This window comes from Lottia gigantea (genome assembly GCF_000327385.1).
Source record: "Lottia gigantea unplaced genomic scaffold LOTGIsca_201, whole genome shotgun sequence".
NCBI classification, from domain to species: domain Eukaryota; kingdom Metazoa; phylum Mollusca; class Gastropoda; family Lottiidae; genus Lottia; species Lottia gigantea.
Window position 1 is genome coordinate 179,921 of NW_008708409.1, and position 25,996 is coordinate 205,916.

The 25,996-nt window shown below is 35.1% G+C and overlaps 2 protein-coding genes across 2 annotated transcripts; both read right to left on the reverse strand.

Annotated features, from left to right (window-relative positions):
- Positions 1–1,271: 1,271 nt before the first annotated feature.
- Positions 1,272–3,435, reverse strand: LOTGIDRAFT_239174 (hypothetical protein; the record flags this gene model as incomplete). The annotated part of the gene is made up of 3 exons (XM_009053869.1): positions 1,272–1,978; positions 2,477–2,586; positions 3,386–3,435. 3 exons carry the CDS (start codon positions 3,433–3,435, stop codon positions 1,578–1,580), a joined length of 561 nt encoding a protein of 186 aa, XP_009052117.1. The 3' UTR covers positions 1,272–1,577.
- A 10,370-nt stretch (positions 3,436–13,805) lies between these two features.
- On the reverse strand, positions 13,806–24,998 carry LOTGIDRAFT_143391 (hypothetical protein; the record flags this gene model as incomplete). Its single annotated transcript, XM_009053870.1, has 20 exons — positions 13,806–13,883; positions 14,302–14,468; positions 14,955–15,071; positions 15,750–15,876; positions 16,232–16,324; positions 16,563–16,672; positions 17,113–17,270; positions 17,998–18,143; positions 18,791–18,989; positions 19,223–19,299; positions 19,475–19,660; positions 20,221–20,301; positions 20,678–20,761; positions 21,117–21,209; positions 21,764–21,857; positions 22,409–22,505; positions 22,797–22,937; positions 23,768–23,849; positions 24,238–24,348; positions 24,852–24,998. The coding sequence occupies 20 exons, from the start codon at positions 24,996–24,998 to the stop codon at positions 13,806–13,808; spliced, it is 2,388 nt and encodes a 795-aa protein (XP_009052118.1).
- Between the last annotated feature and the right edge of the window lie 998 nt (positions 24,999–25,996).

Here is a 25,996-nt window from a genome sequence, read left to right on the forward strand (position 1 = left end):
TTCCATGTAAGAACCACACGTAGTTTCGTATGGGTGTTCATTTTGCATTCAAATGTGTTCATATAAAACCTCGCATGTGTTTTGAATTGTGTTTACACTTTATTCGATAAATCTGATATACCAAAGAACTATCTGGACCAACCAAATGCTTTGTAAGATATAATTTTTTCTCCAATTATCGAACTGTCGTAAATTTGAATGGCAATCATAATTTCAGACATCGGGTATTCTGTCGCCAAAGATAAGTTCAGACATTGGGTATTGTGGAAGGGCAAAGTTAAAGTCAGATATCGGGTATTCTAACGAGCAAAGATTAGTTCAGACATTGGGTATTATAGAAGGGCAAAGAATAGTCCAGACAGCGGGTTCGCCAGACGGACAAAGTTAAGTTCGGACATTGGGATTCTAGAAGTGCAAAGAATCGTCCAGACAGTGGGTTTGCCGGAAGGGCAAAGATAAGTTCAGACATGGGGTATTCTGGAATGTCAAGGATAAGTTCAGACATCGGGTATTCTAACGAGCAAAGATAATTCAGACATCGGGTGTTCTGACAGACAAAGATAAGTTCAGATATCAGGTACTATGGAATAACAAAGATAAGTTCAGATATCGGGTATTTTGACGGGCAAAGTTAAGTTCAGATATCGGGTATTCTGGTATGGAAAAAATAAAGTCAGACATCGGGTATTCTGGAAGGGCAAAGATAAGTTCAAACTTGGGCTATTATAGAAGGATAAAGATTACTTCAGACATCGGGTTTGCTGGCAGGGCAAGGATAAGTTCAGACATTGGGCATTCTGGGAGGGCAAAGATAAAGTCATACATCGGGTATTCTGCAAAGATAAGTTCAAATTTGGGCTATTATAGAAGGATAAAGATTACTTCAGACATCGGGTTTGCTGGCAGGGCAAAGGTAAGTTCAGACATCGGGTAATTTGACGGGCTAAGTTAAGTTCAGCCATCGGGTATAGTGGAAGGGCAAATATAAGTTCAGACATCGGGTTTTCTTACTGGCAAAGATACGCCCAGACATCGGTTTTTCTGGAAGGGCGAAGATAAATTCAGACATCGGATATTTTGGGAAAGGGCAGAGATAGGTTCCGACATCGGTATTGTGGAAGGGTAAGATAAGTTCAAACATCAGATATTCAGGTAATAGCGGTAGTACAATAAGTCATAGTGTACGCCACGTTTGTACTTCCCGTTCGTAAGGTCGGTTGGTTGGAACCCATTCCTGGAAGGTACAAATTTGATGTAAGAAATTACAAATTGAAGAATGATTTGTTACATTTTATTTTGTCTTAAACAAGCTAATCTCCATCAATAAGAAGAATTTACATGTCAGTCTTTGCGAAATATTATCCGATTCAAAGGCCCAACAACTAGTTTGTACATCGTCTAAAATACTACCAGGCACTCAGTAATCAGCTACGGGAAAATAACACTTTGAAAGGTCTTTTTTAGAGTTATTTAGAATGAAGTGAAAACAGTTCAATTGTCTCTTTTAAATAGAGTACAAGTTCCGTTTGGTATTTTGAAAAGTTTTATAGTCAACACACAAGAAAGCAACACGATCATTACATTCCTGGTCCAGCAGCACCGCCTCCAGCAGCACCAGCGCCTCTCATCATTCCTCCTCCACCTCCCATACCCATACCACTGGACATCATAAGCGGCAACATATTCATAAGATTATCGTTACCACCCAGCATTGCCATCATTGCTAATGGATTGCTCATACCACCTTTGGCTGCCAATAAGATTGGTAACATGTTTTCATTTCCACGGAGAGCTGCCATGAGCGGTAACATTCTGCTACCTCCCATACCTCCACCACCACCTAACATGTTCATCAATGCAAAGTGTTTCATGTCCATACCACCCATCAACATGGGTAACATCATCCTGTTCATGCCCATACCCATGCCCATACCCATAGGCGAACCTCCACCTCCCATGGATGCCAGCGGACTTTGTGCTGAAATGGAAACAAAATCAAGAAATAACTATTATGTTCAATCTTAATTTTAGATTTGTATATTTTCGACAAAATCCAGTTAATTTATCGTTATAGAAATCTGCTAATCTACTATGGTATCTGGACTTGCTCATTTATTGTTTCGGACTAAGCTTATTGTCGTATATCAACAGTTTTACGTCATTGTGATTACGTCCAGTAGTAAATAGCACAAAAGTACAGGTACAAAACGTTCTTCATCAGGAGCAAATTTCAGAAATGTGTATTTGAAATTAATGAAATGAAATGAATGGAGTTTTACGTCCTCGATTTCTGCACCATGTAGGCAAATGAAGACGTGCAAGGGAAATTTTGCCAAGACAGTGGCATTAGTCTGCTCTTTTTCGATTTCCAACTGTCGAGGGATCGTTAATGTTATCGTTATAGTATCACATGGGGTCTTGGTTTATTGTCTCATTCGAACGTCAAGACGCTTTTTTCCATGTCAGCCCCTCTTACCTGCATCACTTTCAGGGGGAAAACGGTTTTTGGAATTAATGTACGTACCTCTTGCTAATGCCATGAGGGCCGAAAAAGCAGCTAATACCACGGCAGTCTTCATGATTATTCTGAAAATATTAGAAGATAGACCGTTAGAGAGATGCATTGGTCGAAATGGTTTCTGATGTGAACAATAGTACTTTTCGAGTTTGGATTTATTACGAACCTCTAAAGCACTATCTGCATGCTAGGATGTCAATAACGCACTGTAAGTGACCATAGATTTTGTAATTGAATGTTCAAAAAGCTGACATTGAGCGCTGAAACAAAGCTAAATGAGCCGTTCAAGATTCATTATACAGCAAAAGTCAAATTAATGATAGATATTTTCCACTGAACTGACTATGCATTTCTAAAAGAAGGCAGTCTTTAGGTCCTAGCAGAATTGTCAACTTTGCCTTTCGATTTGTTTCGGGGACATTAATAGCTTCCATTTCTACCATCATGATATGATTATTGATTTAACTTAATCCGGTGATATTAACTTTAACTAATGAACCAAATACGCTATATTGGAAAATTTGGTGATATATGATGCGATAAGGAGCCCCGATATATATATCTAAGCTGAGTGTCTCAAACGAAGACTGCATTACTTATTCAGAAAGACTAACGTGAACATATTTCTTTGAAATATCAATTAAGCCTTGTTAAAGAACAAAGGTGCTCCCAAAAATTTCATATGATAAATTTCTCTAAAATTACAAACTATAACGCTCGATTGAAGGACACAAATGTAAAGTAGTACAATGTGTTGGTAAGTTTGGACTGGCAAGAGTCAAGAATAAATAGCTTTAATGAAAAGCTCAAACGTAGAGTGTTTCTCTTGTCATTGGTGGAGAGGTCTAAGAGTTTACGGGACAGAACCTGCTAACTCTAGCAAAACACCGAGCTGGTGATTTCGGAATTGAGATCATATTGAATATAATTACCCATTTCGTAATTATTGTCCTGAACAGGGAAAATGTAACTAAAATAACTTACCTTAATTGATGTAGGGGGAACAAAATATTCTTACTTAATGAATAAAACTTGAATAACTCGTTATTTATATAGTTAAAAAATCACGAGGCGTAAAGAATAATTGGGTTCTAGTCCGTCAAAAATCCATCATCGTGGCAGAATAATGTTTATATATATGGCATTCACATACCTCATAAAGCTACCTATTGCCCTATTTTAACTCGGATTTACGATTATATTATGCAAATGATAATGACGCTATGATAGAATAATTTATTGTCATTAATGTTAGGTGAAAATCTTCTTTTACTTTAAATTGAAACTAGCAGCTAATGGGAATAAGCTATTCTCGAATATAAATTCCCTTTTGAAAATTCGACTTTAAATGTCGATGAACCAATTCAAAATGGTTGTGAATTACGTTCTTGTGTATTATTTTCGTGTAAAGGTGCGAACAGACAGTGTCCGGTGCGGGATTGTCGATACAGTAGACAATTGAGGAGCAAATCGTGTCCAGACCCGTACATCGTGTGTTCTATTTTCTGCTTTATCGATAATCCCGCATCGTACACCGCATTGGACATCGTCTATAGCATGCGTAGTTTCGTGTGCTACGAGTGCAGCAGAATAACGAGAATGAGAGAATCTTGCCGAAGACGTATAGTTGTGCAAGCCACAAGGCTGTCGGGAAGAAATCTACACGCGGATAGGTCATTTTGTTTTTAACTCAAAAGTCAGGTCGAGTTAGTAACTTAGTGGGGTCGAGTTATGCGTCAGAATGTCTCCCTTGTACACATACTTAAATCTTTCTAACTTTCTAATAAAGGCGGCAATCCTCGTTTTATTTAGTTCTGTTTGCTCATAACTACCTGTATCATACGACAATACTGTTCTTAGGTTTCTAACTCGGATCTGTATTTATCTTCATATCGGTCGTAGTTTTTAAATGTCCGCGTCGACGACGACGCCTTTAATACGAGAAAGCAGATCTTGACCATCTCATGACAACTGTCATATCGAGCAGTCGGTGTGCTGGGGTTGACAAACCGGACCCCACCACAAAAAACATATTTTATATCGTATTCAGGTGCCATATAGCTCGTTTCATTTCATTTCATTTCGAACTTACTATATATTTTTGTTAAATTTGGCCTTGAGTTTATTTTGGTTGACAGAATGTCACAAAAGATAAAATGTGTAAAAAAATAAAATGCAGCTGGTAAACAAATTGATACGGAACAGGTCCCTTTACAATTACGAACTGTGTCTCTACCTGACCTGGCGCGGTGACTCGGTGAATCGGATCCATGGTTCAATCCCGACAAAGCGTCTAGTCGTTCGGATGGGACGATAAACCAAGGCCCTGTGTGCTACAGACTGTGCACGTTACAGATCCCTCGACAATTTTAAATCGAAATAGAGTAGGTTAATGCCGCTGTCTTGAAAAAATTTCCCCTCATTGCACACTGCATGGCGTTGCTGGTCTTCATTAGCCCATAAGGTGCAGAAAAGTAGGACGTAAAACTCCATTCATTTCATTTTCTACCTTGAATTCATTTGGGCTTTTTTCTTTTATCACAGAATACAAATATTTGATTGGATAGTACGCTACAGATATCAGAAGCCTCGATATAAAGTCTTAAACTTAATCGCTTAAGATTTACAGATTTTTTGTAGAGGGCTCTGATTGGCTGTATTCGGTAGTATACAATCCAATCAAATCGCTGCGCTTACAATCCTCTGTGATACAAGAAAAGAGCCTATTGCAGACAGGGTATTAGACACAGTTTGTAATAGCTGACAAGGGCATATAAACTTCATCATCTGTTTAAAAATGTGAAATGCGGTAGTTGAATATATAAATTATAAGAATGCAAAAACACACCCAAATATGGTAATGTTCATTTATACTATGTAAAACGTGTGTGAATATATATATGTACTGTGTCAACCATCTAAAGTTGTTCTGTATTTGATCTGTTTAAAGGGACGGATGCTCCATTTTTTGACCAGTGGTACCTTAGTAACGGGAATTTCTTAGCTAAACCAATTAGTAATAGTGTTTACAACTCACCGTCGAAATGTGAGCCTTCAAAACCATGTGTGTCCAGAATTATTATTTGAATGTTAAATTGACGACTCGTCTTTTTAAGATACTCTGTGATATATAGAAAAGACACATATAGAAATAATTAGTAAAATTCCTAGTTTGAAGTATATTTAAAGGAATTATGCGATGCACTAAAAATAATGACGCCACTTATCGCGAAGGATCATGTGTGATAAAACATGTTTGGCGAATAGTGACTTGAAGGTTTAGAGGAATTGCCGGTTCCATAAACGTCTGATTGAAAATGGAAAGATAAAAGTTGCTGCTATCTTTGTCCCCGATATACATAAAGAATAGAAACTTTTACAATCCCTTTAAGAATGTAAGAGATATATAATTGGGAATTTCTCAAAATTTTGCATTGCATAAAATGAAATAAAATTTTAGAGAGACACCTTTAATGAAATGTACAAAAATCTCAAAAATTAATGTACGCAAAACAAAATTAGGACGCTATTCTATTTAATTTATGTCTGTTTTGTTGTCATTTTTCACTAAAATTCGGTTTCCATCGTAAATAGTGAGACAATTTTTTTACCTTTGTATTTTTCACATCTATCATCAAAATATTGTCAGTAAATCTAATATTGTTACATGTATATGGGAATTGAAATATCATTATTGAAACAGCACAAGGAGGCTGTTTTAAAAGGGTTAATTAAAACGGAGAGTAATAATTGTTAATTTAGCAGTTTGAAATCTTTAGAATACGTAGGAGACATATTTCTCTACAATTTAATTTACTTAAATCCATACAGTAGTTTTCAAACAGCTTCCAAAAAGTATAACATACTGTTTACGTAAACTTTTAAAATAGTTTTGGCGTTAACACTTTCAGATAGGTCAAAGAACATATTTCTCTGTTGGTGAATATTGTTTACAAATAAGACGGATTGTCCCTTTAAAATGAAAACAATCAATTGCATTTCATTTGATTGGTTGATCCAGTTCAAAGGGGCGTTTAGTTATGAGTTTTTGACAATTGTGTATACATAGAGACCCATTGTTTGAAGTAGATCTCAGAAACACAAACATAATTGACTACATTATACAACATCTTATTAAGATTTACAGACAAATCAAAATTGCGACTTTTCTTTCTGTGGAGGCTTGACTACTTTAGATCAAAAGGCTTCAGACCGACTTGCTTTTTAAGCGTCAGGTTCGCAATTTTGGATTTGAGTCTTCAATATATGTAAATAGTCTTCAGAAGTACCAGAAATGTACGAAAAGTGCAAAAATACCTCATAATAGAAATAGCAATGCCTATTGCTATATATGACTTTTCTAAGACGAGTCGTCTTTTTAGCATTCAAATGTGGATAATTCTGGACAAACATTCTCAAATTTTGACGGTGGGCCGAAAAAAAAATTCCCGCTAAGGTACTATTCTTGAAACGGATGGCAAACCACTGTTCTACGAAGATTTCTTTCATAGGCTATCTAGAAGTATTCATTTGCATATAATTATACACACACGTTGTTTAAAACAAAACAGAGTAATGCACCATAAAAATTTTATGATTTTGTACAAAATCGGTGCAGCCTAATTTATGGATTGGGATAATAAAACCGAACAAAAGATTCGTTGTTTCTTTAATTCTGTAAAAGAACGGTCTGTGACATTAATAAGACATAATGCAAGTTTTAAATATGTAATTTTTGATGCTGATATAGCCTCAAGCGAGGATATAATCACATATTTGGAAATGTTAATGTCAGATTGAAAATGACACCAACTTAATCTTAACGACATTTTCTTATTGTGTTGCATCTGCATTTGAGATTTTTATTTTATTTTGTAGCATATTGTGTTCTTCAAGTATAACTGTCTCTAATACTATGACCTAAACTTGTTTTCCTTTGGATGGTTCATCTTAACCTTTAGGAATCTCACTAGTGGTGTCAAGGTATGGTCGTTTTGTCGTATTTTTAACCACAGACGCTGACAATGAATTATGGTGCAAATATAAACTATAAGCTTTCCAAATACACATTTTAGAGGCTAGTAGAAAGATAGCTCGCCAGTCAAGGTAACATACGCCCACTGACAGCTGTCGGAAATGATGATACAGTGATCGAAAAATCTTCAAATTCGAACTTATCTAAGATCTCATCAATATAGATGATCACATTGCGACGGCAATATACGTCCACATTCGACTGTGCTCGACTGTGTTTCCACAACCATGATAAAGTGATCACAACCATGATAATGTTTCCACGACTATGATAAGGTTTCTACAACCATGATAAAGTTTCTACAACCATGGTGATGTTTCCGCGATTATGATAATGTATTCACAACCATGATAATGTTTCCACGACCATGATAATGTTTCTATAACCATGATAATGTTTCCACTACTATGACAAGGTTTCTATGACCATGATAATGTTTCCACGACTATGATAATGTTTTACAACCATGATAATGTTTCCACGACTATGACAAGGTTTCTATGACTATGATAATGTTTCCACGACTATGATAATGTTTTCACAACCATGATAATGTTTCCACGACTATGACAAGGTTTCTATGACCATGGTAATGTTTCCACGACTATGATAATGTTTCCACAACCATGATAATGTTTCCACGACTACGGTAATGTTTTACAACCATGATAATGTTTCCACGACTATGACAAGGTTTCTATGACCATGATAATGTTTCCACGGCTATGATAATGTTTTCACAACCATGATAATGTTTCCACGACTATGACAAGGTTTCTATGACCATGGTAATGTTTCCACGACTATGATAATGTTTCCACAACCATGATAATGTTTCCACAACCATGATAATGTTTCCACAACCATGATAATGTTTCCATGACCAGACAAGTTTTCCAAGAGCAGTTTTGTTTGTTATAAATACAAAGAGAGCAAATCCCAGACCCTTTTACGACCGAGAGAGCTCGAACCATGATTGATCAACTGAACGCCTCCTTTAATGTTGAAATATGTGGGTCCGTACCTTTAACTTATCGTATGACAGTTTTAGTCACCTAATAAAACTCAGGAGATGTAAACTGGGAGATTGTCCATATTTTGACAGCGACGTCCATCACCAGCCTGCATTAAGGGCTTTATGTATAAAAGAAATATACATGAATTAAAAAAAGAGGTGGCCTATAAATAACACTGCCCTTCACATCATCTCACGACATGTGTCATTCCTTAACATGAAAGTCTTTCTTATTTTTAATTTCCCGGATGAAATCGTAGTTGTCAGTCTTGTTATTTTCATGTTTTTGGCAGCGGATGGCCCCAGGCTGATATTCGTCCCAAGCGAACCAGAACTTCGTGAGTTTATAAAGAAAAAATCGTGAGGTATCCATGCACAAACCAGTTGACCATATTACAAGTTTTCCTTTCCTTATCCAGTGGCTCAACTACCATAGAGACTGGTTGTACCAATTCCACGGTCCCCAACCCATGGGGGCCCACTTTAGTTCACGGGTCCCAATTCATCTAGCCACTCTGAGCCACTGTCCTTTTCAATACATAAGAATAATTTTTCGAATTCCATGTAAAAGCTTAACCAGATATGTATCTATCGATAGCGCTATCTCAAAAGCTACCAATAATGATGTTTAAGGGCTTTTGCGAGAGCTACGTCATAATACGCATAGTTTTGGTGGAATTACAGAAACAACATACGTCTGATTGAAAATTGGAATGGCTCAAATTGTTGCCAACAGTGTCCCCGATGCACATAGACAGCTCAGAAACCCCTTTACAATCCCTTTAATGTAATACTAAATTCTAGAGGTTTCTGAACCTAAACGTCCGAGAAATTCATCATATGATGAGAACTGTAAATGTCAGGCTTCGCCGATGAAACATCAAAATTTAATTTATCTGCTAACGGGTGGGGGGTGCAATCCATTTATTCGTGAAGATATGGGACTTGAAGATACAGACAGCCAAAAGAAAGATGCGCAATACGTAGTGATTGTCCAGTTTAAAACTGGACATTCAAATAGCCACAGATTTATCCAGGTCACTGTCAGTATGATCAATCAGCTGACCTTACCTAATTATGTCAAGTCATGTCCGTCCGTATTGTAAATCAAGTTTGACGAATTCCTTTGAACTTGTACTATTATACTCTCTGTTAGAAAGATAACCTGGATTTTATTGATGACAGACATTAGTCAGTAATAGTGTTCACATCTCATCGACGAAATATAAGCCTTCGAATCCTTGTGTGTTCAGATTTATCTGCGTTTCAAAGTTTAAATGACGACGACTCGTCTTTTCCTGCCATTTATAGAACAGGCAAACATGTATATGATTGAAAGTAAAAGTCCTAGCTTGATGTTTTTTGAAGGAATTATGCGATTTTCGTACAATCATCTTCTATTGAGTTGTGTTTTTTCAAATATCGGAAAATATGAGCAAAATTTATTTTCCATTTATGAATGATGGAGTCATCAAATGTACTATGGACTTTTGTTTAGGTTACATAGGGCGATAGTACAGAAAGTTCATTATAATAAATACGTAGTATTCCATCAAAAGCACAACATAAATTGGGGCATATCCAAAAAATAGTATGAAATTTTGTGTTTTTCCTTACCAAAATTACTCTTGATAAACTTTTAACTCTTTAGATTGTTAACTTTCTCCTTTGCTCAATATTCAGATCCAGCAACTTAAAGGGACAGTTTCGCTGTGTGTTTGGCCAATCGTACCTTAGTCTCAAAAACGGGAATGTTTGTAGCTAAGCTAAGCATTAATAGCATTCACAGCTCACCGCCGAAATTTGAGCTTTCAAGTGTGTCTAAAATTGTATGCTTTAGAAAGTTGCAAAGTCGACTCTTCTTTTCTTGAGAATTCCTAGTTTAATATACTTATGAAGAAATTGTGCGATTTTCGTACCCTTTTAGCACTTCTGAAGACTATTTAAAAATATTCAAAACCAAAATCAACCTCCAAAAATGGCAAATCTGTCCTTTTAACTTAAACCACTATTTTGTATAGTCAGATGAGCGACTGAGGTCCGAGAAATGCATTAACATATTTATATAAAGAAAAAAACATAATAGTTATGTAATGTTTTTATTATTATTCAAAATGCTCAAAGAATAACATCTCAGGTTTCGTGTAAAGTGAATTTAATTACAATATTTATGTTATATAAAGACATAAGAGTTATGTAATGTTATTCGGATATATTATGTTATAAGGACATAAATACTGTTTAACATAATAATGATAAAATATGTCATGTTTCTAACATCTTTATTGTAATCTTGTAAATTTAAAATTTCATATTCAACATATCCGTCTGTCTGTAATATGTTCAGGAAACGTCTTGAAATTAGCACACTAAACATAAAAAAGAACAGTCATACAGAAGTACATGACGTTCTTAAATTTCATAGAAAAAGGCACGGGCATAATTTACCACCATTGATATCACTACACCCGACAAAAGCAATCGATTTTTTGAATCTAAAAAATACAGAACCATGACGATGAAACACTTTTCAAAATACTTTCAGAACAACTATATTTTTTTGTCAAATTTGTGGAAAAATAAATCGAATGTATCTGCGGTCTGTGAAAGCCTCAGAATACACCCTTGAACACTGCTAAGGCCTGTGGCGATAAGGGAAGTTAGTTTTGCAAGTGTCGAAGGCTCAGAGAGCTATAACCAATATAACCAATGATGTTAACTAAACCTAGGATAATGAACTTGTTGAGGCTACTATTATGCATTATGTCATTATGTTATTATTAAAATTATGTTATTATTATAATTATTATGTTATTTATTTATATAATTTGAAGCAAGACAAAAATGGGTTTGTGTAGAAGTTAGCTTATACTTTTTAATTCAAATATACGTATATAAGTGAATTAAAACATACTTAGCTTATATAAGTAAATTCAAACATACTTAGCTTATATATGTAAACTCAGACATACTTAGCTAATATAAGTAAACTTAAACATACTTAGCTTATCTAAGTAGATTTAAACATACTTAGCTTATCTAAGTAGATTTAAACATACTTAGTTTATATAAGTAAATTCACTTATATAAGTAATTCAAACATACTTAGCTTACATAAGTAAATTTAAAACTACCTAGCATATATAAGTAAATTTAAACATACTTAGCTTATATAAGTAAATTTAAAACTACTTAGCTTATATAAGTAGATTTAAACATACTTACCTTATATAAGTAAATTCAAATATACTTAGCTTATATAAGTAAATTCAAACATACTTAGCTTATATAAGTAAATTTAAACATACTTAGCTTATATAAGTAAATTCAAATATACTTAGCTTATATAGGTCAATTCAAACATACTTAGCTTACATAAGCAAATTTAAACATACTTAGCTTATATAAGTAAATTCAAATATACCTAGCTTATATAGGTCCATTCAAACATACTTAGCTTATATAAGTAAATTTAAAATTACTTATCTTATATAAGTAAATTCAAACATACTTAGCTTATATAAGTAAATTCAAATATACTTAGCTTATATAAGTAAATTCAAACATACTTAGCTTATATAAGTAAATTTAAACATACTTAGCTTATATAAGTAAATTCAAATATACTTAGCTTATATAGGTCAATTCAAACATACTTAGCTTACATAAGCAAATTTAAACATACTTAGCTTATATAAGTAAATTCAAATATACCTAGCTTATATAGGTAAATTCAAACATACTTAGCTGATATAAGTAAATTTAAAATTACTTATCTTATATAAGTAAATTCAAACATACTTAGCTTATATAAGTAAATTCAAACATACTTAGCTTATATAGAAATGTTACAATGATATAAAGATTTCTAATTTGCATTATTAATAAGTGAATGGTAAACAATAAACAAAAACATAAACAAAGTAGAAAATAATGATATTTACAATGACGTCACAACCATAAACGAGTAAACAAAATATATTATAGCATGGTATCATATTACATAAGATTATATTTTAATTCATTCAAAACTTCATATTAAAATGAATTCACGTGATTGGTTTAGAACTCAAATCCATTTGAATACACTGTGTACAGTACAAGGCATACAAAAAAACGTATGGTTTTTACTTGGAAATAACAGACACAAACATAGTTCACAGCCATTTTGAATCATAACCTCGACTAAATAAGCCGACTTTTTTTTTTAAAAAAAAAGGCTAACATGTTTCAAATCACAATTAAAGCAATTTCTAAACCTTTCAATGTGATTTGGAGAATGTGTTGAAATATTATAAGCTTTTTAAAAATTCGACCTATTAGATCGAGAAATAGATTCAAAATTACTGTGGTCTGTGTGTTATTTCTATATAAGAATGTATACAAGGTAGCGTTCAATACACCAGAAGGTTACAAAGCAGAGCATACTATTCCACTTTAAACCTTGGCTTGAGATTATACACCAAAAATGATCTTCGTTTTAAACGTGACGTCAAACGGGCAGACAACTTCATATGAGCACACATAACAAGTTTAAGCTATTCTGTATAAAATGCACGAAGGGAGGCTACTCTATGTGAACAATAGGCAGCATGTTTATAAATACATATATGACAATTACATCTTTATGCATAGAATTTGGATGATGCCAAAGCCGAAATATACCATAAACACGAACAGTCAAGCTTTTAGATTGTTAAGGCAGAGGTCACCGAAGACACAAGAAGCTGGGCTTGCAGGTTTTCCTGGAAGTATTTAACTTATGAATCATCTCCGAATTTGTATGAGTGTTTTTGCTGCACTATAATATAATTTGGAATGTTTCTGAACACAATACAGTCGTGTGACATATTATGCATTATGCATTATGCATATTATACATTTCTACTACCTGCCGAGAACAGATTTTGATCATTTAAATAAGATTGAGGTACCTTTAAGTGGTAATGGCAAACACAATTTTGAACACAATTTTCGACGGCAAGTTTCCATACACAACTTGGAATGACGTCATGCATCTTAAATGAACCCAATGTTTCTGTGGATAACGCTGTCTACAACATCTCATAACGTTCATTATCAAGACGTTCATCTTTTAGAAATTATTTTGCGTTTTCACTCACATACAATTTTCATCAATACTGGTATAAGAAATTAAGTGAACTGTACAGTTGTGTCCCTTTCTCCAATTTGATCTGAAAATAATATCTACCCGACCATCATGGGCAACAAGAGTTCTATTCATTTTTTTTACCACCACTGTAAGTTGGGTTTTTGGTTGTCGTTGTAGGATCGCGATAAATAGGGTTTTCATCCTGGAAAATAAATGTAATTTTTACACTTAAGTATAGATATCATACGAAATTGTGAAGTTTTGGCTTTATTGACAAACGCTTATAGTCGGGGACAACCAGCTATTGATGTTAGAACTACCCGAATCAAGTGACAATCTGCATAATTATAGTACTGGCAAAAATGATTACCAGTAAATACTGTGACACATAGCGACACAATCACGATCGTATTAACATTCAAAAAATTCCGGACACATGCATTTGAAGAATCAAATTTCGTCGGTGAGTTGTAAACACTATAACTGATTAGCTTGCCAAACAAAATTCCCGTTTTCCCGGTATGATTAGTCGTACGAAAGGCGTATCCGTTCCTGTCATATTCGCAGTCAGAAATGAGATATTTCTTGTTAAACCTGATATGTGCATATCCTTAACTTACTGACTGCCATCTTGCTCGTTCTTGATCCTTCTTAAATTGAGCAAATTCTTTGGCTTCTTGCCGGCGTTTCCAACACAAAAATATCAGGATGGCTATAATTCCTGCTAATAATATGGCACCAACAATTCCTAACGCCACTGGTAACACTGGAAACTCTTCTGGACATTCTGAAACATCAAAATACACGCATTTTAAGAAAAAAAGTAAATGGTAGTACATGGTGGGTTTTGGCACAAAAGCCCTTCCATATATGAAAGAGTGGGCAAATTAACTGCACAAAATGATTCCTTAGCTATTATTCACTAGCATATTTAGGGGAAGGGGTATTGGGCCATGGCCCTACACTCAGTCCGGTGAAGTGTCTTATTTCGAAGTGAAAATTAAGCCTTCATCTCAGGCCATCTGAAATCCATTGGCTTCTGGAGTCCCCTTCCAGCCCTTAGTTCCGCCGGCACCAAGGGGCTCCAGCCCTTTGAGCCTCGCCTCGAAGAAACACCTCTCATTTTTGGTCTTTCCCTCAGCCCTTTTTTTTAGACACGCCCCTACACAGCATATACGAATTTTGAAATATAAGAGAAATCTACTCTTTGTTTCAACAGGTTCAATAGTATTGCTCTCCATACATGTTTATGGCTTTAAGGAGGTACACCTACCCTCATTTTGTTGAACTTTGATAATAACATTGATATCATCGTATTCATATGTATATTTTCTGATACACTCAGTATCTGCCTGTCTGAAGGTACAGTGAGTGATCGATGGATCTTTTCCTCTTTCTAAAATTACACAAAAAGCATTTTTACATTTGAATAAAGCATAAATCGGACCAAGATCTTATTGACGGCAACTTGAAAGGACAGAATAGCCAATTTAGGTCTTGAATATATGTAAACAGTCTTCAGAAGTAATAGAAGAGTAAAAACGAAAATCGCATAATTCTTTCAAATAAATCTCGAACTAGGAATTTCTTTTACTATTTCTATAGATGTATTTCCTATATGACAGTGTCTTAAGAAAAGACGACTCGTCTTTTTAACTTTCAAACACGGATAATTCTGGACACACATGGATTTGAAGGCTCAAATTCCAACGGGATTTGAACACTATTCCTAATTGTCTTAGCTAAAAACATAAATACCGTTTCTGAGAACAAAGAGGCCAAGATACTTTATGACAACTTAAAACACTCCGATTAAGGATTGCGCCAACATGTGAGGCAAGTTAAAAAAAATCACGCGTCCAGGCCATGCGTAACGTAAAGCAAAGATTAGCTTTTATGACCATATTTACAGATCGACAGACAGACTGCTTTTCTGCTAGAAAGTAGAACGTAAGCATGATGACATCTGCTTTGGTCGAATATATCCAGTGATCGATCAGATACTACCAGGTGCTAGCCAGCTTGTCTACTGGTTAACCAAAACTCATTCCTTGCCCTTTAGACTAACCTGCTAGATTCTGTACAACTCGTACATCTTTACAAGCATCTGCACAATATGTACTGTTATACGCGCCATCTTTAAATGCTTTACACATAGCACAGCCTCTATGTACTGTACATTTGGTTGGACATTCCTGAAATATAAGTAGTTCCTCATTACACTGTACAGACCAGAGAACGACTAATGATTCCAGCAAAACGCTCATCAAAATATCTATTAACTACAAGCAACCACGATCACCTGAATTCTCAAGGGTCAAAGATACACTTGCAACTGATGGCAACTGCGATTTGCATACCCACTCACAAATGCCGCAAGTTATAAGAATTTGCAAGTTCAAAGGTCAACCTGAGTGATCATGTATGAAAAACAATCCACTGTACATATATATGAGAAGCAATGTAGTATTAATGCTATAAATACACTCCGCTGAACACATGATGTACACATATGTGTACTGTACATTTGGCAGGACATCAAATACTCACCGGGCAATCTTCACAAGTTGGACCTCGATAATTTCCTTCTTTAAAACATGTACATCGACCACAATCACATGTTCCCTTACCATTACAGATTTCCTGTAAGAAAAATGTGTGAAATTGATCTAAATAACCGCGAGATTTGCAGAACGCACCCAACCGAAGGGAACGTGTTCCTGGTCATTATCAGGCCCTAAGCTTCAGGACAAGAAAAATGGATTGCCCCCCTGAAAGAATCCTAACAACAGACCAATTCCATTACTGCAACTGAACAATCAAGTCTGGTTACGGGCCTGATCATTCTGCAATGTTATACTAGAGGATGCTTAAAACTCACCCCATTAGATGCTATACATGTGTCATTTCTGGAGGAACAACCACAATCATCTCCTGTATAACCCGGTAGACATTGGCATTTACCACATTTACATACACCACGATTTGTACCTGAAGTATATTAAAATGGACATCTGTACAATGTGCTTTCTCGTGTGATAAAACTGAATTTCAAATGCCGCAACCTTTATTTTAATATAACTTCCCAGTTAATTCCCAGTTTTTCGCATGCATGTTTGTAGTAAGGACATTTTTTTTTATCAAACAGGGCATTTGATTGGTTGAATATTGTATAATCTAGAACTTGACATGGATAACGATTTCGTCAGATCATGAATGGAAAGAAAAGTAACTTTCAGAAAAAACACGAAGCGCAACATCCAGGTTACATATTCTCGAACAACATTGGCGCTAGGATATCCTGCAAACAGTGTTAGACAAGACCCAAGGCCATCCTACCGCTAAGATTGTATGGAGAATATGCGGCCAGATCTTCATATTAATCAGATAGATTTTGAAAATTCCGATAAAGAAAACAACAAAACACTTACCTCCGCACATCTGTCCATCATAATAATAACAATTATAATCATTACATTCACAGAATCGTCCAGAATACGTCCTGGCACTGTTCACTCTAATAGGATAACATTCACATTCTCCACAAACACATTCACCATGGTTAGAACAAACTATAGATGAATTGACACTGAAAAGATACAGAATAACAGAAAATAGATATACTATCAAACTACGCTTGTAGTAAAACTACTACATTTTCGCATTTTGGCTGGTCTGTTAAACAACGTGAGAAAAATGATGATCTCATAATGTCTGATTGGCTTAATCTACTCTAATCTAATCTGATCAACATTGGCTTGCCACCTCCCCTCACAGAAAAGAGGCTGGCCCGGATTCCCGTTATTTTATGATCTCATATCTCTTCATAAACAGTCACGTGAATTATGTGATCTTTGTTGTTGGTTTTCAAATATAACGATATTACCAATATAATTTATATTGTCCTGTGCAAATCCTGAGAGCTGATGTAATTTTGCATTGACAAGGTGTGTCCTACGTTGTAACAACGGTTCGAAATTGAACAGGCTTATGAAGATCTTTGGATATATTTATACATAGATTGTCACTAGCATTTAGGGGGACATAATCGGACCAGGGCCCGCGCTGGTGCTGGGGATCAAATTTTATACTCAGGAGATGCGAAGAATTAAAGGCCAAGAGAACTCATTTCTAACATTTTGAGGTGCCAAAAACGTATCTAAATCTATATCTTTGTACAAAGACACTGTGATTGAATCAATCTCTGCTGAACTGAAGAAGGTTTTGCTTGGGATTAATTCACATTCGCTGGTGCCCAGTCCCCAAGGACCCCACCCTAACGACGGGACTGTACAATCCTAATTTTAGATACTCACTTGGATTTACAGTTTTTGAGAGATTGTGTACTGGATAGTTCAGTTTCGTCACATTCACACTGTCTTCCATAACGACCTTTATTACACGTACATTGTCCACATTCAAATGTTCCGTTACCACTGAAACATTTCGGACTGTTCTTTTCCTAAAATCAGAATGATTTGGAATTTATAAGACTGGTCTGAAACTTTTTGGGAGAGTGTTCTCTTTACTTCTAGTGGTTCGAATTGAACTCGAAACGGGATACCTTAAAGGAGCTCCGTTCAACCAATCATACCTTAGTTTCAGAAAAAGGAATTTTCTTCAGCTTACTAAATCAGTAATGATTGTGTGTTCACAGCTTATCGTCTAAATTTGAGCCTTCAAATCCATGTGTATCCATAATTATTCACGTTTGAAATTCGACTCAAATTTTAGTGAGACTATGCCATATATAGAAAACACATATATAGGAATAGACAGTGAAATTTCTAGTTTAAGGTATATTTGAAGGGATTATGCGATTTTCATGCGTTTTAGTACTTCTTAAGACTATTACAGAATAATAAAGATCCCAATCAATGCCCGAAAATGCCGACTGTTCCCCTTTAAAATCCTAGAAATACGGTTTATACCCTCAATTTATTTTTTAAAAATTTTCTCCTGGAATGTAGTCTTCCAGATGTTACGATGGAGACTTTTGTCTATGCGCCTCAAACCAGGCGTCTGACCAAATTGGAGTTACATAGATCGACTAAGGATCACCTGCTTATGGACATCATAATCGCCAAACCAAATTTTCACTTCTCTTACCTCTTGTCCCGGCTTTTCACAATCGCACTCACAAATCAGATTAAGATCTACAGTCAGTTGTTCAGACAAACCGACCGCGCCAATGTTAACAGAACGTTGTCGTTTACCACCACAATGATTGACTTTCAAAGACACATCGAACTCGACCTCATCTCCGATCTCCAGGCCTTCACATTTGTTGGTTGTTGATAGAACAGCTCTACAATATTATATATATATATATATATATATATATATATATTATTAAATTGCAATTGGCTCCGAAAAGAACTTAAAGGGACATACGGGCCATCCGTTTGACCAATCGTACCATAGTCTCAGACACGGGAATTTTTTAGTTAAGTTAATCAGTAACAGTGTTCACAGCCCAGTGTCGAAATTTGAGCCTTCAACACCATGTGTGTCTAGAATTATCCGCGTTTAAATACGTACCCTTTACATTTTGATTTAAAGTCTATGGTAATATTTTCAGCATTCTTTGGTATGAATTCTATTCTAGAACGAAGTTTCTGAAACAGAAGAAATAGAAACTGGATTGTCACCTGAAATATTATTACCAACGTTTTGCCAATAATATGTAGTTTTGGATTTCGTGTTTCGTTTTGGGGTTCAGATCGTTAGTACTTGGTTTATTAAATGATGTAGCCAATAGCTCTCACACGTTAACTAAGTAACTGCACTTACGTCATAAGATTTCTGCACCAGACCAATAATGTTAGCGGAACCTTCCAACAGCTTTCCGATAGAAGCACCCTCTAATCTTCTAGCTAGCTGTCTGTGTAGATCATACACGTTTTCCATTACAGCAAAAATAACATTAGTACTTGTATCTCGAACTTTAGAGGCTATTTGACTCACGGATGGATAATCCTGAAAAATTGGGCAAATAGATCAAATTCTCGCCAATTGTTCATTGTCTTACAAATACAAACTGGAAGCGCACTGAACATTGCCGGGGGTAATCAAATTTCGACCACTTGAGTGGCTCAATGGAATGTTATTGGATAAAAAATAATCTGTGCAAGAAAGACAATTCCGTAGATCAAAATCTCGTCCAAAGTATGGCAAAATCGAGAGCAAAAGTTGTATAGTAGTGGAAGAGACGAGTAAGCATGGTCTGCTTTCGAGTGCGAAACCAGCCACTACTTTATAGGTCACCATCATGAGATACAATCAGACCAAACAAATCTAACGACCATACAATTTCCCATGTGTCAAGTAACCCTGCTTAAGCAATTTCAAAGTCATAACTTGACCTCTGGCCAGGAAGTCTTCATAAACGTAACAAGCCCTGGAGGTTCCCTTAAGGGGTATAATAGCATGAGAGATAAAAAAAAGACATTCCAAATACGGCGTCATATCCAAAGTGAAAAAAGAGCGGGGTTCTGCAGATGTATTGCATAGCTATAATGACCCAGATCAATACCTACCATTTTGGTGTCCCATCCAACTAAAATACCACTGCCATTTAAATGGCACATACCATCATTCGCCATTACAGCTCCACCAAGCTAAAATTTCAAAAATATGCTGACATAAGTGTATGTTACAGGTTTGAAGTTTAAAGAAAGCTGTTATAAAATTTGTCAAATGGTAACCGATATAGACTTTTTAGAACTAATCCACGTGTGTCCAGAATAACCCGCGTTTGAATGTTAAAATGACTAATCATCATTTCATTAGGCTGTACCATATACAGAAATAGTTTGAGATATTTTTGTACTTCTGAAGACTATTTACATATATTCAAGAGCCTATTCAAACCCTCGAAAATAGCGGTTCTGTCCCTTTCAAAGTTCAATGAAAGCTGTTATAAAATTTGTACTTTGGTAACCGATAGATATATTATCTAAAGGGAAAGCTAACGGGAAGAGAAAATAAACTTACGATTCCATCGCCAGCTAAATGGAACAAAGAATTCGAACTGTAGACCAAAATTCGTCTGGAACGATCTCTCCAACCAATAGCATCCTGAAAGTCAATGAAGTATACTAAGACAAATTAAAATTCTTCTCCACTAAGATCTAATTCTAAAACCTTCGATGCTAAAAAAAACACAGGTCAATTGTCAATGATAGACTTTACGGTGGCTCAACTATCACAGGGACTGGTTGAACCATGTCCACTCCAATTTCTAAGAGGCCCCGATCCTGGAAAAATTACAGGAGAGCATAAAAAAATCATTTCTGTGGAAGGAAGGCCCGACCCACGACTCACTCATCTAGTTCAGCCACTGGATCGTTATTTACCGTGACAATGTAGACCTTTCTGGTGTGTGTGTTAGATCCTTGTGATGTTTTGTAGGTACAATTCCAAGACAACATACCTCACAAGACAAGACTTGCATGATTCCATCCATTCCACCTTCAGGATCATCTAAACTCTGTGACATAACTTCTAAAGCTTTCTTCATGTTGTTCTGCAAAATCATAAAAAATCGAATTAATTCATGAGTGCTCTGGCTCTGCAGTCTTTAACGAACCGTTTTTGGTTTAGTAAAAGATAGCTCATTACCAACATATTTGCATGTGGTGCTATGAGGTAGGAGGAAGCTCACGGTAACGTATTAAGGGGGAGGGCTATTTTGCCTTTGTCCTCTCCTCACGCCTATGTAAGGTATTAAGTTTGAAGTGAAAATTAATCCCTCTAAATTCTCAAAATTCATCTCAGACTATCTGAAATCTTTTGGCTTCTCGGGGCCTTTTAGCCCTGAGTTACCCGGAGAGACACCTCATTTTGTGGTCTCCCCTTCAGGCATTTTCTAGTTACACCTTTAGAAGCTCATGGTGGTCAGTGGCAGTCCCATGAAAGCAGAAAGGATCATTCTTGTTAGGAAGGTCCATTTATCAATTGCAGCAATGGATGAATATTTGTAGCTAAGAATTGCTAATTGTCAATAGCAGATATTGATTTGTTGCTATGTTTAGGCGATACAAAAAGGTCTGCTTAAAAACAAAACATTAGGATTCAAACCTTGAATATTTCCTGATTTTCTGTAAGTTTTTGTTGATTTTGAAAGTCAAATGGATATCTACAACCACTTTTTACTTGGCAACGGTTTTGTAACCTGGAATTGAAACAGCAAAATAAGAGGCACGTGCCCACACTAAGGATCAATGGTTGCTCATGTCATATTTGGTTGATTTTGGTCTTTAATATATGCAAATAGTCTTCAGAAGTAATACAAATGTACGAAAATCGCATTATTCCTGAATAATACCTCTAACTAGGTAATTTGCTTTCTATTTCTATATATGTCTTTTGTATATATTACAGTCTCAAGAAAACATGAGTCGTCATCTTAACTTTCAAACCCGTATATTTCTGGAAACGCATGAATTGAAGACTAAACTTTCTACAGTGAGCTTTGAGCACCATTTCTGATTAGCTTAGCTAAACAAAAATCCCCCTTTCTGAGAGTAAGGCTACCTTTGAAATAAGCGTGTTTAAAAGTTATTTCCCTTGCCATGTGAAATTTGTTCATTACACAAAGCTAAACCAGGAGATTTCGACAGTTTCTCCAGCCACAATACTTACTATTTCGTGATCCCCCCTAAAAAATAACAGTTTCAAAAGTACAACTCAGGTTGAAACTTTGTTACACAGAAGCCTACTTACATCTCATCTGTCCATGGTATAAAAGGCATAGCAGCTTTATCGACAAAATTACCAAAACCAAGTCGGAAGTTTTTTGTGATTTTTGACATACTGGCACCTAAAATAAAAAGGGGCAAAAATGAGAGGCCGGAGCACCTTGAGACCAGAGGTTTTGTGGTTACTTAAGGCCCATAGAAGCCAACAGTTTTCAGATGGTCTGATATGATACCTGTCAGCCCTCCCTTATCCTTAAATACGCCACTGGCTCTACGCGTTACTTTTCAGAACTTTAATCCAACATCAGATTCACTATTCCAGTGTTCAATTACATATCGCAAAGTGGCATCAGGTGTTCCGAAAAACTGATTCTGAGCCTCGATGATTATATTCTTTTATATTTCAAACGTACCCATTTCATCGGCTAAACTAACCAGCCGAGTTTGAGCATCTTTTTCTCGGATCATAGAATATGACATATCCAATAAGAAATATAAATCTACAGGATAATTTTCAGCTTGACGAAATTTTAATTTTAATTTTACTTCTTGATCTGAAATATATAATTAACATGAAAAAATTAATTTAATGTTACAAATCTAAAACATTATATACTATTAAACATAATTTTATGAACATAATATTATAAAATATAATTATGAACATAATATTATAAAATATAATTATGAACATAATATTATAAATACAATTATGAAGATGATAATGATTATAATTGTGAACATAATATTATGAAATGTAATTATGAACATAATATTTTGAAATATGATTATGAACATAACATTATATAATATTATTATGAACATAACATTATAAAATATAATTAAAAACATAACATTATAGAATATAATTATGAACATAATATCATATAATATTAAAGATCATAAAACATTCTTAACCATTATATAATATGAAATATAATTATGAACATAATATCATAAGACATATTAAAAGTATTTTATGGTATAAAACATTATTAAATATTACTAAAAACATTATATGATATATTATATAATTATGAACATAATATCAATAATATATTGAATATAACAAAGTATTTTTAAACATTACATATCATGTATTATGAACATAATATTATGAAATATTGAATATCACAAAATATTCCAAAATATTATATAATATAAAATATAATAATGAACATAATAAATAACATCTGGAAGTATACTATGTGCTAAAGCATATTTAGCGATTAGTGCTGTCACCAAACACTTAGTCTTAGTGGCATTGCAGGAATGGCAGACGTCTGACAGAAATCAGAATGTGTCCAAAATAAAAATACATTTGTAAGAAAACCTCTTTACAATTCCTTCAGGCTTACTGAAAATTTGTGATATGATAACTTACTTGGACGGACATTAAGTTTGATTTTCTGGGGTTGGACTTGTATAGGATCTTGTCCTTTATCTCCACCTTGTACTCCTTCATTCTACAATATCAAAACATTTAGAGTGTAGTCAGGACCACAACTACAGGGGGCAAAACAATGACTGCAACTAAACACTATACACCTTCGCATATATGACCGTCTTCATTTGCCCACATGGTGCAGATAAGTATAACGTAAACCTCGATTCTTTTCAATTCATTTCGGATATATGACTTAAAGTCAAGGTACGGACCAGGATCTGGCATATTGTCTTTTAATAACAGTATTGTTTCCGACTATCGTTCCGTTGCGGTTGTCCCTTATATCCTTGTTTCTCCCAGTTTTAGCTCTCCGTGTTTTGACTCCACAAGATTGACTCACATACCCGGGACTTGTATTGCCTTGACTCACCACCATCCAAGTTTGGATTTTTCCATTATTGACTCACCTGAAGAAGATCTAACTTATACTGTGGATAGACTATTTTATCTGTAGGACAGGAACCAGTGGCTACAAAATGATCATACGGCTCACATCGTGACTCATGCTTTGGGAAAGTCTGAAACAAACAGTGTTTAACATGTGAAATAATTCAGTACAGATAGATCAGGAAAACTGATTGACGAGTTTGTAAAGGGGAGCTCAAGTCGATCTTGTGATGTTGGGATCCGAGAGCAATTGGATTTTCAACGTCTGCTTTAAGCGACGAATGGCTTTCGGATGCACGGATAACAACTGGTCGTGTTCTTTCTTTCTTGCAAAAAATACATCTTGTCGTTGTGATCTATCTAAATCTTTGACCATTTACCCTATCACAGTTGCCTGTAGTTGGTATACTTGTTTGATAGTGATGCTGTATGTTTCCCCAATATACAAAAAACCTATTCACAGTCCCTTTATACAGGTCGTTATACTAAGATAACTAAGGTCTTAGGAGGGGGGGGGGGGGGGTGTAAATGTTCAAACCCATACAGAAACACCTCTCATCTTTGGTCCGTCCTCAGATATTTTCTAGATAAAACTTCTACTTATCGTAAGGTTATTCGGAGTTAGTTCCCTTACCTCATCAGGGCACCAGGCACAAACACTGGCTGTTTGTATACATTCACCACACGTTTTAACATTGGCACATGGATTACTTGATAATCTGGCAACTAGAAAATATAAAAATACACACAAAATGAATATATGACAGTGGTAATAAATCATGAACTTGCATACCAAACATCATTAAGTTAAAGGAATACTACATTTTAGAATGGATATAAAACCAGGTGTCATGACTAAAGAATAGAATCTCTATATAACACAATATATCCATTAAACTAAATAATTACTTAAAAACGCTTCTAAGCATGTTTTAAAATTACTTAAGTTAATGGATTATTACTTAGTTTTATGGATTTATTGGACTATAGGGAGATTCTGTTATATAGTTATGACACCAGGTAAGTCCACTGACATTCATTTTGGACAAGTTTGAAAAATTTAATTTCTTTGTCATCTTAAGATGTAGTATACCTCTAACTGTTTCTCTTGATTCATACTTAGGGGTACAGGAGAAACTTCTAGGACAATTTAATTTTTTTATTAGCTTCAGAATAAGACATCTTTGTTCACAGTACATACAATCTGCTACATCTGGTCTTTGTACTTTGATTAGGGTTCTTTTGGAGTATGAGTCCAAAAGGATTGAAACCAGGACTTGAAGGGGGTAAATCTCATAGAAAGGCGGTGTAGGATCCTTGTGTGCAATTGGGGATTAATGATAATCTTGCAAAGTATGCAAAGAAAAGGGACAGATTCGTCATTTTCGGGTGTTGTTTTGGGTCTTAAATATATGTATATAGTCTCCAGAAGTACTAGAAATGTACATTAATCGCATAATTCCTGAATTTATCTTTCGATTTCTTAACATGTCTTTTCTTTGGCAGTCTCTCAGAAAAAATGAGTCGTCATTTTGACACTTAAACACGGATAATTCTGGACACACATGGAGCTGTGAACACTATAACTGATAAGTTTAACTACAAACATCCCGTTTCTGAGACTACAGTAGATGGCGCTTCTGTCCTTTAAACATGCCTTGTCCCAATAAAATGGAATATGAAAAATATGACTTACTTTGTTGATTTGATGTATATATACATGATAACAAAACAATAACAATAACAAATGTCTTCATCTCAACCTTAAAGATCTGAAAA